Here is an 18,669-nt window from a genome sequence, read left to right as displayed (position 1 = left end):
TCTGGCTGCGGTTAAGAAATATGTGAACTGACCCAGGGCTGACACTACTTCGCTTCCATGATTTGACGAGATCAGGCCAGCCTGGGCTATCCGAGCCAAGGCATAATCATTGGGCATCATCAAGTCGTGGCCGATTTATGGTGAACCTGTATGGTTTTCAAGGCAAGAGGTGGTTGGCCACCGCCTGCCTCTGCGTAGCAACCCTGGACTTCCTTGGCGGTCTCCCCATCCGAGTACTAACCAAGGCCGACCCTGCTTAGCTTCCGAGATCTGACGAGATTGGCCTAGCCTGGGCCACCCAGGTCAGGTCATACAAACAGAGGTGGTTCGCCACCGCCTGCCTCTGCATAGCACGCCTGGGCTTCCTTGGCGGTCTCCCATCCAAGTACTAACCAAGGCTGACCCCGCTCGTCTTCCGAGATCTGATGAGATGAGGCCACCAAGGTCAGAGCAGCTACTGATTTAAAAATCATAATAAATGATAGCATGCAAAGAATTAAGCATTATTGATTTGATTGATTGATTGATTGCATTTGTATCCCGCCCTCCCCGCGAACAGGCTCAGGGCGGCTCACATAAAATTGGTACAGCGTACCAAGTTCAGATGAAACATGAACACATTTTAATGCATGCTTGCAATGAGGCGGGAAGCCGTTGTTGCCAACAATATAGCCTCGTTCATGACTGTCGCATGTTACCAAATCGCATAAGCCTAAGTCATAAGAACATAACATAAGAACATAAGAACATCCAATGTTGGATCAGGCCAAAGGCCCATCCAGTCCAACACTCTGTATCACACAGTGGCCAGAAATACCAGTGCTATCAGGAGGTCCAGCAGTGGGGCCAGGACACTAGGAGCCCTCCCACTGTTGCCCCCCCCCCCAAGCACCAAGATGACAGAGCATCATTTGCCCCAGACATAAGAACGTAAGAGAAGCCAATGTTGGATCAGGCCAAAGGCCCATCCAGTCCAACACTCTGTGTCACACAGTGGCCAGAAATACCAGGTGCCATCAGGTTCACCAGTGTTGTGTCATGTTGACTGAAGTCATGTTGTGGCAGGAGCGTTGAACTAGGCAGTGAGAGACTCAAGTTCAAATCCCCGCTAAGGAACAGAAGAGAAGCCAATGTTGGATCAGGCCAGTGGCCCCTCCAGTCCAACACTCTGTGTCACACAGTGACCAGAAACACCAGGGGCCATCAGGAGGTCCACCAGCGGGGCCAGAACTCCAGAACCCCTCCCACTGTTGCCCCCCCCCAAGCACCAAGAATGAATCACCCAATCACCAATCAAAGAAACTGCTGAGCGGTCGGGTTAGAACGGATAAAAGGAAGTACTTCTTCACCCAAAGAGTGATTAACATTTGGAATTCACTGCCACAGGAAGTGATGGCGGCTACAAGCATGGACGGCTTCAAAAGGGAATTCGATAAGCATATGGAGCAGAGGTCCATCAGTGGCTATTAGCCACAAGGTATAGATAGGAACTCTCAGTCTGGGGCAAGGGATGCTCTGTATTCTTGGTGCTTGGGGGAGGCAACAGTGGGAGGGCTTCTAGTGTCTTGGCCCCACTGCTGGACCTCCTGATGGCACCTGGGTTTTGGCCACTGTGTGACACAGAGTGTTGGACTGGATGGGCCACTGGCCTGATCCAACATTGGCGTCTCTTATGTTCTTATGAATTGGATAAACATCTGGAGCAGAAGTCCATCAGGGGCTCTTAGCCACAAGGTTCAGACAGGAACTCTCAGTCTGGGGCAAGGGATGCTCTGTATTCTTGGTGCTTGGGGGGGGGGCAACAGTGGGAGGGCCTCTGGAGTCCTGGCCCCATTGCTGGACCTCCTGATGGCACCTGGTGTTTTCGGCCACTGTGTGACACAGAGTGTTGGACTGGATGGGCCACTGGCCTGATCCGACACGGGCTTCTCTTATGTTCTTAAGAATTAACAGAGCATCAATTGCCCCAGACTGAGAGTTCCCATCTATATCTTGTGACTAGTAGCCACTGATGGACCTCTGCTCCGTATATGTTCACCCAATCTCCGCTGGAAGCTGCCTATGCCTGTAGCCGCCACCACTTCCTGCGGCAGGGAATCCCGCGTCTGAATTACTCTCTGTTAATTACTCTGCGGTAAAGCTCACTGGCTGACTTAGGGCCGGTTCTTACCTAGAAATGATCATCAGATCTTGAGACAGCGCAGCCATTGCGCTTCTCTTCAACTTTCTCACAGTCCCCCTCTTGCATTTTAGCCAGCGACAAGCAGGAGAACATCTGGCATTCGATAACGGTTGGGAAACGGACGCAGCAGCTGTCCTTTTGCAAGCTCAGTTCCGCGGGTCGGTCGGGTTTCAGTGAGATTTCCAAATCCCCTGCCCGGTTCAACATTCCCTCATGCCAGCCAAAGGATTTCTGCACAAGCCCTCCGCCAGAAACCTCCGTCTCAGCAACGGGGACGAGGAACATTTCCAGGGGCTGGTGCCTCTTAATGCAGGCAAAAGGGTCACATACTGGGTCAACAGGACTGCCAACCTCCAGGTGGGGCCTGGAAATCTCCCAGTATACAACTGAGCTCCAGACTACAGAGGTCAGTTTCCCTGGAGAAAATGGCGGCAGTGATTTGATCACCATCTTCAAGTCCTTGAAGGGCTGTCCTACAGAGGGTGGTGCGGAATCGGGTCCTGTTGGCCCAGAAGGCCGGACCAGAACCAACGGGTTGAAATTAAATCAGGAGAGTTTCCGGCTAGTTTGGTGTAGAGAGAGCCAGTTTGGTGTCGTGGTTAAGTGTGCGGACTCTAATCTGGGAGAACCGGGTTTGATTCCCCACTCCTCCACTTGCACCTGCTGATGGGACCAGGGGTCAGTCACAAGCTCTGGCACAGCTGTCCTTGAAAAAGAGCAGTTTCTGTCAGAGCTCTCTCAGCCCCACCCGCCTCACAGGGTGTCTGTTGTGGGGAGGGGAAGGGAGAGGAGTTTGTCAGCCGCTCTGAGACTCCCTTGGGTAGTGAAGGGCGGGGTATAAATCCAATCTCTTCTTCTTCTTTTACCTCACAGGGTGTCTGTTGTGGGGAGGGGGAGGGAAAGGAGACTGGAAGCCACTCTGAGACTCCGAGTGAAGGGCGGGCTATAAATCCAATCTCTTCTTCTTCTCTTAAACATCAGGAAGAATAAAATTCATTTAAAATATAAACAAAGGGTTGCCAGATCCAGGTTGGGAAACTCCTGGAGATTTGGGGGGTGGAGCCTGGGGAGGACAGGGACCTCAGTGGGGTACAGTGACAGGGACTCCACCCTCCAAAGCATCCATTTTCTCCAGGGGGACTGATCTCTGTAGTCTGGAGATGGGCTGTAATTACAGGGGATCCCCAGTCCCCACCTGGAGGTTGGCATCCCTAGAAAAAGGAACATAAGAACATAAGAGACGCCAATGTTGGATAAGGCAAAAGGCCCATCCAGTCCAACACTCTGTGTCACACAGTGGCCAGAAATACCAGTGCCATCAGGAGGTCCACCAGTGGGGCCAGGACACTAGAGGCCCTCCCACTGTTGACCCCCCCCAAGCACCAAGAAGACAGAGCATCACTTGCCCCAGAGTCCCTATCTATACCTTGTGGCTAATAGCCACTGATGGACCTCTGCTCCATATGCTTATCTAATTCCCTTTTGAAGCCGTCCATGCTTGTAGCCGCCACCACTTCCTGTGGCAGTGAATTCCAAGTGTTCATCACTCTTTGGGTGAAGAAGGACTTCCTTTTATCCGTTCTAACCCGACCGCTCTGCAGTTTCATGGAGTGCCCACGAGGAGTGAGAGGCTAAAACAAACCCTGTAACAGCAGTTGCCTCTAAGGGCGATTCCGTACTGGACCTTCAATCCCGGTTCAACCCTGTCCCTGAACTTACATTCTACACTACACGCGAGTCCACCCCTGTAATTATCTCGGGGTATTTTTGTTGTTGTTGTTTTCACGTTACATTTCACGTTACACCCCAGCTTCGCACCACACTCGTCCCAGGATAAACGGATGCCGTTATAACCGGGGATAAATGCAAGGCGTCGTGTCGCGAGCTGAACTCTGATCAAACCAGGGATGAGACCCCAGCGCGGAAAGGACCTAAAGCAACATTGTTTTAAATGGCAAAGCCCACAGGGGCTTCAGCGGCCAATCAGAAGCCCAGGTGGGCAAGAGCCCCACCCACTTTCTTAAAACACTTGGTGGGCACCAAGAAATGCATTGGCAGGCACCTCGGTGCCCATGGGCACCACGTTGTAGACCCCTACTCTATGGCCATCCTATCCACCAAGCCTACACCAACACTGGAGGAGGAGGAGGAGGAGGAGGAGGAGGTTGGATTTATACCCCGCCCTTCACTTGGAGTCTCAGAGTGGCTTACAAACTCCTTTTCCCTTCCCCTCCCCACAACAGATACCCTGTGAGGTAGGTGGGGCTGAGAGAACTCTGACACAAACGGCTCTTTTTCAAGAACAGCTCTTATCAGAACTATGGCTTGCCCAAGGTCATCCAGCAGCTGCAAGTGGAGGAGGAGGGAATCAAACCCGGTTCTCCCAGATCAGAGCCCGCGCACTTAACCACTACACCAAACTGGAACAACAGGACTGGGTCAAGCGTAGGAAATCAGCTGTGACAGTTGTCCGGGTTTTCAACAACAGCATCCCACACGCCCCACACGCCCCCGTCCAAGGAAGATGTTTTTGTGGGGTTTCCAGGGCTGGCCTCTCTCTGAACCAGAATATGTGCATGTTGTGTTTTTTTTAAAGGCCACATTTCTCATTGTGCGCAACCCTTATCTAATCCGGCAGCAGTCTTATGCAAACAGAGCTTGATTCCACATCTGGGGCAGCCTTCACGCCACACTCCGATGAGGCCATCGCTCTTGGCTTTGCGTCAAGATGAAAAGGGGGGGTGGCATTAATAGTTTTGATTCAACAGATTTTATCAAGAGATGGCCTTTGTTTGTTTATTAGGTCTTTTTTTTTTAATCGCCATTCACCCAAAAGGTCTCGCGGCGACTTACAACACTTACACAACATCACGACAGGCAAGTTAAAAACCAACCAAATCGGATGATACCCGTAAGTGATTAAAATATGAACCTACAAATAATTTAGGGATATGATTCCGCACCGTGCCATTATCAAACCACCCCAAAACTAGAGTTTTGCCCCACTAGACTATCAGGAGAAACTTCCTAACTGTCAGAGTGGTTGAGCAGTGGGACACTCTGCCTCGGGAGGTGATGGAGGCTCCTTCGCTGGACGTTTTCAAGCGGAGGCTGGATGACCATCTTTCAGGTATGTTGTAGGTATGTAGGGCTCTCTTTCGGCTGTGCTCCTGCAGAGTGCAGGGGGCTGGACTAAATGACCTGCAAGGTCCCTTCCAACTCTCACATTCTATGATTCTATTCTCTCTCGCGCCGGAGTGCAAGACTAGATCTAACGGGTGGAAATCACAACTGAGTCGATACCGGCTAAATATCAGGAGAAACTTCCTAACTGTCAGAGCGGTTGAGCAGTGGAACAGTCTGCCTCGGGAGGTGGTGGAGGCTCCTTCGCTGGACGTTTTCCAGGGGAGGCTGGACGACCATCTTTTGGCTGTGCTCCTGCAGAGTGCGGGGGGGTTCGACTAGATGGCCTGCAACGTCCCTTCCAACTCTTACATTCCATGATTCTATGATCTGGTTAACCTCCAAAGGCCAACCTGAACCATTTGGCCTTACAAGCCCGGCAGAAATTTAGCAAGTCCTGCAGGACGCAGGCGTCACCCGAGAGCGCATTCCACAGGGCAGGGGCCATCACTGAGAAGGTTAACCAAACCATCATGGGGCCAGGAACCTGCAAAAGGGCTCCAGAGGATGACCAAAGGGGATGTGGGGAGTCGTAAAGGGAGAGGCGGTCCAGAAGGTATGAGGGTCCTAGACCATAAAGGACTTTAACGGTTAACACTAACACCTCGAATCGGATCCCGAACCTAACTGGCAGCCAGTGCCGCTGCCGCAAAACTGCAGTAATATGAGCTGACCATGACAACCTGGCAGCCACTTTCTGAACCACTTGGAATTTCCAAGCTGTTTTCAAGGGAAGCCCCAGGCAAAGCGAATTGCAGTAGTCCAGTCGAGAGGAACTTTTCAGTTTAGAAAAGAGACTACTAAAGGGGGGGGGGACACGGACACGCTAAGAGGTTTATAAAATTACCCATGGGGTGGAAAGAGTTGACAGTCTGAGGGGACAATCTGAAACCTGATGGGTCGACGGTCTGATTCAGTATAAGGCCGCTTTATGTGTTCATGGGACATATTTAACAAATACTGAATGCTCGATGCTCGAGCAATGTGCCTAGTTCAGTGTTACAGATTTATAAACGGGGGACCCGCAAGGACGTGCAAGGGGCACCTCCTTTTCCATTGTATTTCCCCTCCCCAGCAGCCCCCAAAGCCTCTCCCCTTTCCCTGCTTCCTTCCTTCCTTCCTTCCCACCCATAAACTAACTTCCCTTTATCTGCCCATTCAGACTTCGGCTTTCCCTCCTTCTCTCAGCCTTGCAGCCTCTTCCCAGAGAAAGTCCTTCAAAGTCGTGGAAGTCATACTGGAGGGAATCGCTTGGATGATTTGTACAAGTTGTACAGCGTCCGCCACCAGGGCCAGCTGAGTTGCGCAAGATGTGTAGTGGCGAGCTGCACAATGGACAATCACACAGTAGCAAGTTGTCCGGTGGCTCCCACTGGGTTTGGCCAAGTTGTGCAGTGAGTAACTGAGCAATCACAACCGACCCCGGACCCAGCAAATCCGCCCTCCATCATGGGATGGGACACAAAAGGACTCTTTCCATGGATATTTTGGGCTACTTTGGAGATCCAGTTTGATGTAGTGGTTAGGAACGTGGACTCTAATCTGGGAGAACCGGGTTTGACTCCCCACTCATCCAGATGCAGCTGCTGGTGTGACTTTGGGTCAGTCAAAAGTTCTCTCGGAGCTGTTGTCTCAAGAGCAGTCACTGAAAGAGCTCTCTCGACCCCACCTACCTCACAGGGTGTCTGTTGTGGGGAGGGGAAGAGAAAGGAGACTGTAAGCCACTCTGAAACTCCGAGTGAGGGGCGGGGTACAAATCCAATCTTTTCTTCTCTCCTTCTCCTCCCAGCCCACCCTTGCTCCCCCACCCAAGGTTTGGAAGGCTCAGCAATTTTGCTGTGGTTGCCTAGCAACCCCCCCAATGGCCACCGAGATCTCAGAACTTAGTCTCACGGGGTTCATTCTCATCTTGGCCAACACATTTCTGAGCGGAACTCAGATTTTCTATCCATTCCACTGCCTCCATGTCAACATACGCAACAAGTTTGCAACCACAAGATGCATAAAACAAAGTACGGGCTGTCGTTCAAGAAACGGTGAGGATCCTGTCCATGCGGCACACCATTTACTTACTGATAGAGGTTTTTGACAGATTGCTCACTGCTGGTTGCGCTGTAGTAAGGGCCTTCTCGCCTCTGGAAATCCCCTCTGCTGAAACCTACTCGGGCCGGGAGTTCTAGGTTGACGTTGTATGATTCTTTTGGCCGCGTCCCAAAGAACTGGAGCCCGTCGTCAGGGTAAAGGAAGACGGCATAGGCATCCGAATCGGTGTAGGCTAAGACTGCCTGAAAGGTGTTGCGCTGAAAAAGCAACGAGGAGAAGAGAAAATTGGATAGATCAGGAGCCAGCATCTCTCAGCATCACAGCAAGACACCCAAATCTGGCTGATATTTCTCAAGGCAGAGACTGGGTGAGAGCAGTGATTGCTCTGGGTTCCAATCTCGACTGTGCCACACGCTCATTTAGGTGACCCAGCATTCTCTCAATTTCAGCGATAGGGGGGGTTATGTCCAGTGTTCCCTCTAAGCTGAGTTAGCTTGAGCCAGCTCACTGTTTTTTAGCCTCCGGCTCAGCCATTTGTGTCTTCGCTTAGGAAGGAGGGCTCCAGAGCAAACTAATTTATTCAGTAGCCAAATCGCTCGCTCACAACTTTCATGCCAGTAGCTCCCAAAGTAGAAGTTTTGCTCACAAGACTCCACAACTTAGAGGGAGCATTGGTTATGACGCAGCCCTACCCTACAGGGGTGTTGTAAAGATAGCTGTGAGAACACATGCCCAGTGCTTTGGAAATTTCTGAATTAAAAGAATTTGGTCTGGTAAAATGTTTACACTCTCAAGGCTTGTACCAATCCAATAGTCATTTATCAGACAAAGACCATTACAGCTCGATGTACATCCAAAGCTAAAAGATGTCAAACAATAACCGACATCAATAAAATAAAATAAAATAAAATAAAATAAAATAAAATAGAGCATTAAACCAAGTAACAAGGCAATACCAAGTGTTACAATTATTTAGTCAAATTCATCCTACAAAACCTGTAATTATTCAGGAACTATGGCTAAAAACTGTAATCTGGACCATAATCATTTACACATTGTATATAAACTGCAATAAAAGTCCAGTTCCAATGTGTACCAGATGTTGATATCAAAAAATATACATAAAAATATCTTCATATAGTCACATAAAAACTCAGACCTCGATAAAATACTCATAAAATGTATATGTCCAGACATTACCTAATTATATCATCCGTTATTTTGGCTTAGCCATATTTTCCTTCGCCAGTTTGGTGTAATGGTTAAGTGCGCGGACTCTAATCTGGGAGAGCTGGGTTTGATTCCCCACGCCTCCACTTGCAGCTGCTGGGTGACCTTGGGCAACCCATAGTTCTGTCAGAGCTGTTCTTCAAAGGGCAGTTCTCGAGAGAGCTCTCTCAGCCCCGCCTACCTCACAGGGTGCCTGTTGTGGGGAGGGGAAGCGAAAGGAGTTTTTAAGCCGCTCTGAGACTCTGAGTGAAGGGCGGGGTATAAATCCAATCTCCTCCTCCTCTTCTTCTCATCTTAATGGCCAACCAGCCATATTTAGCAACTTTAAAAGTAATTTCCCTATTCCTATCAGCTAGCATTATTAAAAGATAATCCCTTCTAACTTCCCCTGCCAAGCTAGAAATTGTACATTTTATTACATTTTTACGCCTTGGTATTACCTTTATGGTAGGGTTGGCAAACCTCCTGGTGGCTCAAGTGGTTAAGACGGAACTGCAGACCAGAAGGTCTGTAGTTCTGCAGTTTGAGACCCGGGTGCCACGTGACGGAGTGAGCTCCCGTCTCTAGCCCCAGCTCCTGCCAACCTAGCAGTTCGAAAGCAAGAAAATGCAAGTAGATAAATAGGTACCGCTTCGGTGGGAAGGGAACAGCATTCCGTGCACCTCGGCATTTTTTGTATAGCTCGACCGTAGAAGGTCTACCAGAGGTGTCAAACACATTTGTTACGAGGGCCAGATCCGACATAAATGTCACTTTGTCGGGCCGGGTCTGATCCAGCAGGGCTCTTCTGATGTTCTTCTGAAGGCCTCGGCCTCTCTGCCCTGTTGTTGGCCCTCCAGAGGAACTAGTTGGCCACTGTGTGAGACAGGATGCTGAACTTGATGACCACTGGTGTGATCCAGCAGGGCTCTTCTGATGTTCTTATGAAGGCCTCGGCCTCTCTGCCCTGTTGTTGGCCCTCCAGAGGAACTGGTTGGCCCCTGTGTGAGACAGGATGCTGGACTAGATGGACCCCTGGTCTGATCCAGCAGGGCTCTTCTGAGGTTCTTACGAAGGCCTCGGCCTCTCTGCTCTATTGTTAGCCCTCCAGAGGAACTGGTTGGCCACTGTGTGAGACAGGATGCTGGACTAGATGGACCCCTGGTCTGATCCAGCAGGGCTCTTCTGATGTTCTTCTGAAGGCCTCGGCCTCTCTGCCCTGTTGTTGGCCCTCCAGAGGAACTGGTTGGCCACTGTGTGAGACAGGAGGCTGGACTAGATGGACCCCTGGTCTGATCCAGCAGGGCTCTTCTGATGTTCTTCTGAAGGCCTCGGCCTCTCTGCCCTGTTGTTGGCCCTCCAGAGGAACTGGTTGGCCACTGTGTGAGACAGGATGCTGGACTTGATGACCCCTGGTGTGATCCAGCAGGGCTCTTCTGATGTTCTTATGAAGGCCTCGGCCTCTCTGCCCTGTTGCTGGCCCTCCAGAGGAACTGGTTGGCCCCTGTGTGAGACAGGATGCTGGACTAGAGGGACCCCTGGTCTGATCCAGCAGGGCTCTTCTGATGTTCTCATGAAGGCCTCGGCCTCTCTGCCCTGTTGTTGCTCCTCCAGAGGAACTGGTTGGCCACTGTGTGAGACGGGAGGCTGGACTGGATGGCCCCTCACTGGTCTGATCCAGCAGGGCTCTTCTGAGGTCTTTCACATCACTTGCCACCTGGTCCTTTTTAGCTGGAGATGCCAGGGACTGAACCTGGGACCTTCTGCGTGCCAAGCAGAGGCTCTTCCACTGAGCCACAGCCCCTCCACCATTGCCTCCGGTCTTCTATTGCTGCCATGACATAACACAGAACGCTCTGGAATCGTTCATCTGATTTTCTGGTTACATTTGTCATTTTAAGTGCCCAGTAAGTCAAGCATGTGGGACCGAAGGCAGCATGATACAGCCTCATTTTCTCAGAGCTCAGAAGCTAAGCAGGGTCGGCACTTGGATGGGAGGCCGCCCAGGAAGGCTCTGCAGAGGAAAGCAACGGCAAAGCACCTCTGCTTCTCACTGTCCTGGAAAATCCCTTGCTGGGGTTGCCATAAGCTGGAAACTAAACAGGGTCCGTCCTTGGAAGGGAGACCACCCAGGAAGGCTCTGCAGAGGAAGGCAATGGCAAACCACCTCTGCTCACTTGCCCAGAAAGCCCCTTACTGGGGTCGCCATATGTTGGAAGCTAAGCAAGGTTGATACTTGAATGGGAGACCACCAAGGAAGGCTCTGCAGAGGAAGGCAATGGCAAACCACCTCTGCTCACTTGCCCAGAAAGCCCCTTACTGGGGTCGCCATATGTTGGAAGCTAAGCAAGGTTGATACTTGAATGGGAGACCACCAAGGAAGCCTCTGCAGAGGAAGGCCATGGCCAACCACCTCTGCTTCTCACTTGCCCTGAAAGCCCCTTGCTGGGGTCGCCATAAGCTGGAAGCTAAGCAGGGTTGATACCTGGATGGGGGACCACCCAGGAAGGCTCTGCAGAGGAAGGCAATAATGGCAAACCGCCTCTGCTTCTCCCTTGCCCTGAAAGCCCCTTGGTGGGGTTACCATAAGTCTATAACTTGACAGTAGTTACTTATGCAACTTAAACTCCCATTTCTCTCTACTGTATGAGAAAGCTTGCCTCTGGGGGTCAAAAAAACCCAACCCCGGTCCAGCCCTGATAAACGCCATTTGCACAGTCCTCTTTTTCTAAGGCTGCCAACCTCCAGGTGGGGACTGGAGAGTTCCCGGACTTACAACGGATCTCCAGGCTACAGAGATCGGCTCCCCTGGAGAAACGGGCTGCTTTAGCACACGGCCTGCGGAATTCCCTCCCCCCAAAAAACCCCGCCCTCCTCACCCTCCGCCCCAGAACTCTCCAGGTATTTCACAACCCAGAGTCCGCAGCCCCTATCTGTTACCCAAGCACTGTGCGATCTTTGGGAGGACTAAGGCGAGACAATGGAAGCAGATAAGCCGATTTCATTTCTCTTCCCCACCTCATTCCCACGGCTCAAAAAACATATAAATCTCCCCTGATGGGTCTCATTTCTCTTCCAACTCTCATCTTTCCTCTTCCCTGGCTTCTACGCCTTTTGCCAGCTTGGGGGCGGGGGGGGGGAGAGACCTTCCTCTCCCCTGTTTGATTATTTCCCCTTGGGGAGCCAAAAGGAATATTTCAACTTTCCCCTCTGCCAGCATGAGAGCCAAGAACATTTCGAGACCTTTTAGCTTTCCAAACAGGCCCACAGAAGTCACTTCCTCCAAAGACTTTAACCCGATTCTCCAACTGTAGGAGCAAATGTGCGTCTGTGTCAGTGTTCCAACCCTTTTTTCAACTCAAATGATAAAAGGGTTGTAACATTTTCCCAATGAGGAAAGGTTAAAGTGCTTAGGGCTCTTTAGCTTGGAGAAACGACGACTGAAGAGTGACATGATTGAGGTTTATAAGATTATGCATGGGAAAGAACAGGTAGAGAAAGAGGTACTTTTCTCCCTTTCTCACAATACAAGAACTCAAGTGGGCACTCCATGAAATTGCTGAGCGGTTGGGTTAGAACGGATAAAAGGAAGTCCTTCTTCACCTAAAGAGTGATTAACACTTGGAATTCACTGCCACAGGAGGTGGTGGCGGCTTGGATCAGGCTGTTGGCCTGATCCAACATTGGCATCTCTTATGTTCTTATGTTCCCTCTAAGCTGAGTCAGTGCAAGCCATCTCACAGTTTTTTAGCCCCCAGTTCACACACTGTTTGTCTCAGCTCAGGAAGGAGGGCTCCAGAGCACACTGATTGATGCAGCAGTCCAATCGCTCGCTCACCACTTTTAATGCCGGTAGCTCACAAAGTAGAATTATTGCTTCCAAGACTACACAGCTCAGAGGGAGCATGTGTGTGTGTGTGTGTGTGTGTGTGTGTGTGTGTGTGATGTGCCTTTAAGTCACTTCTGACTTATGGTCAGGGGTCATTTCGTAGAAAAAGAGGTGCAGGAGCTCATTAGCATAACTCATTAGCATAACCTATTTGCATATGCCACACCCCCTGACGTCACCGGAAGTGTGTCAGAAGGCAGCACCCACCGCTCAGGCTCCACTGGACTCTCTTGGATTGCTAGCTATTGGGGGGGGGGAACGTGCAGATCTCTCCTCGCAGAGGAGGGAGAGCTTGTACCCGAATAAAACCTGGTCTTCAAGGTGCCACTGGACTGTTTTGGATTGCTAGCTATGGGTGGGCGAACACGCAGATCTGTCCTCGAGGAGGAGGGAGAGCTTGTACCTGAATAAAACTTGGTCTTAAAGGTGCCACTGGACTGTTTTGGAATGCTAACTATGGGGAGGGGGAATGCGCAGATCTACCCTCACAAAGGAGAGCTTGTACCTGAAGGTGGACCGTGGGGGGGGGGGGCTTTGCAACTTATCAGGCTACTTCTTGCTCCTCGTGGCCCGACTGAGGGCTGCTGGGAGCAGGGGACGGGGCTTGTTGCATGTGCCCACCCCCTGGGCTCCTACCGGAGCTCCGCTCCCGTGCGCTCCCGCAGGAAATGACTCCTGCTAATGGCGATCCTATGAATTAATGCTCTTCAAAATGTCCTATCATCAACAGCCTTGCTCAGGTCTCATAAACGGAGGGCTAGTTGCTTCCTTGGCAAAGACCATCCATCTCCTGTTGGAACAAATTTAGAGTCGAGTGGCACCTTTAAGACCAACACATTGGAATCCTTCCAATGTATTTGGGAAAGTGCGCTTCGCACACGAAAGCCTTGAATAACCCTGAATAGACCTTTGTTGGTCTGAAAGGTGCCCCTGGACTCTAAATTTTTTCTACCACTTCAGACCAACACAGGCTGACCAAATGGATACATCTCCTGTTGGGTCTTCTTTTTCCTGCCTCCTTCAAGTTTTCCGGGCATGATTGTCTTTTCCAGAGACTGTTGTTTCCTTATCATGTGACCAAAGTACATCAGCCTCAGTTTAACCAAGTTCGCGTCCACTGGCACCTTTAAGACCAACAAAGTTTGGTGTCGTGGTTAAGTGCGCAGACTCTAATCTGGGAGAACCGGGTTTGATTCCCCACGCCTCCACTTGCAGCTGCTGGATGACATTGGGCAAGCCGTAGTTCTGATAAGAGCTGTTCTTGGGGGGGAAAAGAGCCATTTCTGTCAAGAGCTCTCTCAGCCCCACCTACCTCACAGGGTGCCTGTTGTGGGGAGGGGAAGGGAAAGGAGCTTGTGAGCCGCTCTGAGACACCTTTGGGTAGTGAAGGACGGGGTATAAATCCAATCTCTTCTTCTAATCTGGAGAACCGGGTTTGATTCCCCACTCCTTTCACATGCAGCCATCTGGGTGACCTTGGGTCAGTCACAGTTCTCTCAGAGCTCTCTCAGCCCTACCTACCTCACCGGGTGTCTGTTGTGGGGAGGGGCAGGGAAAGGAGTTTGTAAGCCGCTCTGAGACTCCTTTGGGTAGTGAAGGGCAGGATATAAATCCATTCTTTTTCTTCTTCTTCTTCTCCTCCTCCTCCTCCTCTCTTCTTCTTCTTCTTCTTACAAACCCTGTGGAAATGAACTCGGTCCCTCAGGGCATGGATGTTATTTGGCACAGAGTTCTACCAGGTCAGACCCAAGGCTGAAAAAGCCCTGGCTCTGGTTGAGGAAGCCGGATATCTCTTGGGCCAGGGATCTCCAGGAATCAAGCCAGTTCAGGCTTGGTTGGACCTACAGCCCACTTAGAATCATAGAGTTGGAAGGACCCTCCAGGGTCATCTAGTCCAACCCCCTAAATGATGCAGGAAATTCACGAATACCTCCCCCTCACACACACACATTGACTGCTGTTCCATGCCCAGAAGACGACAAAAAACCTCCAGGAACTCCAGCCAAACCGGCCTGGAGAAAAACTGCTTCCTGACCCCAAAGTGGCGATCGGCATTTCCCAGGGTGTGTATTATTTGACTTATTTGACTTCCGGGCAGTCCGCGGTATCCATCAAACTCTCCTCTGGCACCACATTTCAAATGACTCAACTTTCCCCGTCGGCTTCCTTCGCTGTCCAAATTTCACGCCCATACTCAGTAAGGGGGAATACCACGGCATGAATTATCTTGATCTGGATTGCCAGGAACACATCCTTAGAATATTTTCTAGCTCCTGCCTGCCTGCCTTTCCCCATCTACATCTCCTTCTGATTATTTGGTTGCCGTCACCCCTTGGGTTAATACTGGAGCCCTGGAATATTTTCCCACATGTTAATGATTTGGAGTTGGGAGTAAGCAGTGAAGTGGCTAAATTTGCGGATGACATGAAATTGTTCAGGGTGGCGAGAACCAGGGAGGATTGTGAGGCACTCCAAAGGGATCCGTTGAGGATGGGCGAGTGGGTGTCAATGTGACAAATGGGGTTCAGTGTGGCCAAGTGCAAGGTGATGCACATTGGAGCCAAAAATCCTAAATATAAATACACATTGATGGGGTCTGAACTGCCAGAGACTGACCAAGAGAGAGAGATCTTGGAGTCGTAGTAGATAACTCACTGAAAATGTCGAGACAGTGTCTGACTGCAATAAAAAATGCCAGTGGTATTCTCGGGATTATAAGGAATGGAATTGAAAACAAATCAGCCAGTATCATAATGCCCCTCTATAATTCAATGGTGCGACTTCATTTGGAATACTATATGCAGTTCTGGTCGCCTCAAAAAGGTCACCTCAAAAAGGATATTATAGCATTGGGAAAAGTGCAGAAAAGAGCAACTAGAATGATAAAAGGGTTGGAACACTTTCCCTATGAAGAAAGGTTAAAGTGCTTGGGGCTCTTTCGCTTGGAGAAATGACGGCTGAGGAGTGACATGATTGAGGTTTATAAGATTATGCCTGGGATAGAGCAGTTAGAGAAAGAGGTACTTTCCTCCCTTTCTCACAATGCAAGAACTCGTGGGCACTCAATGAAATCGTTGAGCAGTCGGGTTAGAACGGATTTTAAAAAGTACTTCTTCACCCAGAGAGTGATTAACACATGGAATTCACTGCCACAGGAGGTGGTGGCAGCTACAAGCATGGACGGCTTCAAAAGGGAACTAGATAAGCATATGGAGCAGAGGTCCATCCGTGGCTATGAGCCACAAGGTATAGATAGGGACTCCAGGGCAACTGATGCTCTGTATTCCTGGTGCTGGGGGGGGGGGGTCACCAGGGGGGGGGGCATCCAGTGTCCTGGCCCCACTGCTGGACCTCCTGATGGCCCCTGGTATTTCTGGCCACTGTGTGACAGAGTGTTGGACCGGATGGGCCATTGGACTGATCCAACATTGGCTTCTCTTATGTTCTTAATATTAATCTTTTTGGGAAATTCCTGGAGATTTTGGTGGGTGGAGCCTGGGGAGGTCAGGGTTTGGGGGGGACCTCTGTGTAGGGCTGCCAGCCTCCAGGTGGGCCCTGGAGATTTCCCGCTTTCACAACTGATCTCCAGGTGACGGAGATCAGGGGAGGAGGATCCGCGCCCGGGGGGGGGGGGAATGGCCGCTCTGAAGGGTGGACTCTTCAGCATTGTACCATGCTGAGGCCCTTCCCCTCCCCCAACCCCACCCTCTCCTGGATCCACCCCCCAAAGTCTCCAGGTATTTTCCAACCCAGACCTGGCAACCCTACCTCTGTGGGGCACAACACCATAGAGTCCATCCTCCAAAGTACTGGATGGGGGATACGTTTCTGGAGAGCAGTGTATGCGAAAGAGATCTTGGGATAAGAGTGGACTGTAAACGAAATACGAGCAGTCAGTGTGATGCGGCGGCAAAAAAGGCAAGTCCAGTCTTGGGTTGTATTAAAAGGGCCATCGCATCGAAATCGCAGGAGGTCATCGCCCCTCTGTGTACTGCCTTGGTCAGGCCGCACCTGGAGTCCTGTGTGCAGTTCTGTAGGCCTCGCTTCAGAAAGGATGTGGGCGAAATCGAGAGGTAGCAGAGGAGAGCGACGAGGATGATCTGGGGTCTGGAGACTGAGCCCTACGAGGAAAGGCTGAGGGCCTTGGGAATCTTTCGTTTGGAGAAGAGGCGGTTGAGGGGGGACTCTAATGTGGGAGAACCGGGTTTGATTCCCCACTCCTCCAGTTGCACCTGGCTGGATGACCTTGGGCAAGCCGTAGTTCTGATAAGAGCTGTTCTTGAAAAAGAGTGGTTTCTGTCAGAGCTCTCTCAGCCCCACCTACCTCACAGGGTGTCTGTTGTGGGGAGGGGAAGGGAAAGGAGACGGTAAGCTGCTCTGAGACTCCCTTGGGTAGTGAAGGGCGGGGTATAAATCCAATCTCTTCTCTTCTTCTTCTCCTCTCTTTAAATATCTGAAAGGCTGCCCTTTGGAGGAGGGCAAGGAGCTGTTCCAGTTGGCAGCAGAGGACAGGACCCGAAGCAACAGGTTTAAACTACATGCAGAAAGGTATCGGCGGGATATTAGGAAACACTTTTTCACGGTGGTGAGCTCCCCTTCGCCTACCTCACAGGGTGTCTGTCGTGGGGAGGGGGAGGAAAAGGACATCGTAAGCCACTCTGAGTGAAGGGCGGGGATATAAATCCAACCCTTCCGCTTCTTCATACAGAATGGAACACCCAGCAACCTCGTGAAGATTCACGCCACTCTCCAAGGTATAAGGAACGATGGACTCTCATTCTAGCTGCATCTGAAGAAGTGAGCCATGACTCCCGAAAGCTCCTCCCCTGCCACAAATCCTGACAGACTTTAAGGCGCTACTGGACTCTTGCTCTGTTCTCTGCCACAGAGTTGTGTTGTTGTTGTTTTTCAGTCACACAGTCAAGTCCGACTCTCCGCGACCCCATGGACCAGATCACGCCAGGCCTTCCGGTCGTCCGCCGTCCTCTGAAGTTGGCTCAATTTCATGTTCATTGCATCGATGGCACTGTCTAAATAATCTCATCCTTTGCCGTCCCCGTCTTCTTTGACCTTCAGTCTTTCCCAGCATCAGGGTCTTCTCCTCCAGGGAGTGCTCCCTTCTCATTGGGTGGCCAAAGTATTGGAGCTTCAGTGTCATTATCTGGCCTTCCAGGGAACAGTCAGGGTTGATTTCTTTTAGGACTGACTGATTTGATCTCCTTGCAGTCCAAGGGACTCTCAAGAGTCTTCTCCAGCACCATAGTTCAAAAGAATCTATTCTTCGGCGCTCGGCCTTCCTTATGGTCCAACTCTCGCAGCCATACATGACTACTGGGAATACCATTGCTTTGACCATGCGGACTTTTGTTGGCAGGGTGATGTCTCTACTTTTTATCATGCTGTTGAGGTTTGCCATCGCTTCCCCCCACCCCAAAGACATTTCTAGGGAAGCAACCAGTGTGCTCCTTAGCAGAGCATGGACAGGATACACGGAAAGCCCCCCCCCCGCCATTTACGGGGGGGGCGGCTCTCGCTTCAGAGTTTCCAAGCGTTTTCCAACGGCAGGCCCCTGCCATTCCCGCCAGATATAAAAGCCAAGCTTGTTGTCCGAATGACAGGCAGGACGAAGCCCCAGGGAGAGGGAGACCCCACCGCCCTGTGTCAACAACACCAATTTGGTCTGGGGTTGGGAGAACCGGGAAACAGACGTCAACCTGAGCAAACAGAGTCGGGAGAGGGAGGGGGGGAGGATTTGGCACGCAGCCACAAAAAGGCTGCAACTAGTGCGGAATGCCGCGGCCAGGCTGTCGATGGGCCTCTCCGTACGGGACCCCATCCGGCCTGTGCTGAGGACGCTGTATTGGCTGCCTATAGCGTACCGAGTTCGGTTCAAGGTGCTGGTTTTGGCCTATAAAGCCCTATATAGTCAGGGGCCTGCCTACCTGAGGGACGCCTCTCCCCATACGAGCCCCAGAGAACACTGAGGTCAGGGTCGCAGTGTTCCCTCTAAGCTGTGGAGTCTTGTGAGCAAAAATCCTACTTTGTGAGCTACTGGCATTAAAGGTGTGAGCAAACAATTTGGCTACTGCATAAATCAGTTTGCTCTCGAGCCATCCTTCCTGAGCTAAGTCAAAAATGTGTGAGCCGGAGGCTAAAAAACTTT

The 18,669-nt window shown here is 51.0% G+C and overlaps 1 protein-coding gene across 1 annotated transcript in view; it reads right to left on the bottom strand.

Annotated features, from left to right (window-relative positions):
- NID2 (nidogen 2) overlaps positions 1-18,669 on the bottom strand; it is a 111,213-nt gene that overhangs the window by 75,690 nt on the left and 16,854 nt on the right. Inside the window, exon 3 of the mRNA XM_015421483.1 lies at positions 7,439-7,665. Coding sequence (XP_015276969.1) covers positions 7,439-7,665 — 227 coding nt within the window. The remainder of the gene's footprint in view (positions 1-7,438; positions 7,666-18,669) is intronic.

Source organism: Gekko japonicus, unplaced genomic scaffold (assembly GCF_001447785.1).
Source record: "Gekko japonicus isolate JY-2015 unplaced genomic scaffold, Gekko_japonicus_V1.1 scaffold666, whole genome shotgun sequence".
NCBI classification, from domain to species: domain Eukaryota; kingdom Metazoa; phylum Chordata; class Lepidosauria; order Squamata; family Gekkonidae; genus Gekko; species Gekko japonicus.
The sequence above is the reverse complement of the archived record's forward strand: the minus strand, read 5'-3'. Positions and strand labels throughout refer to the sequence as shown.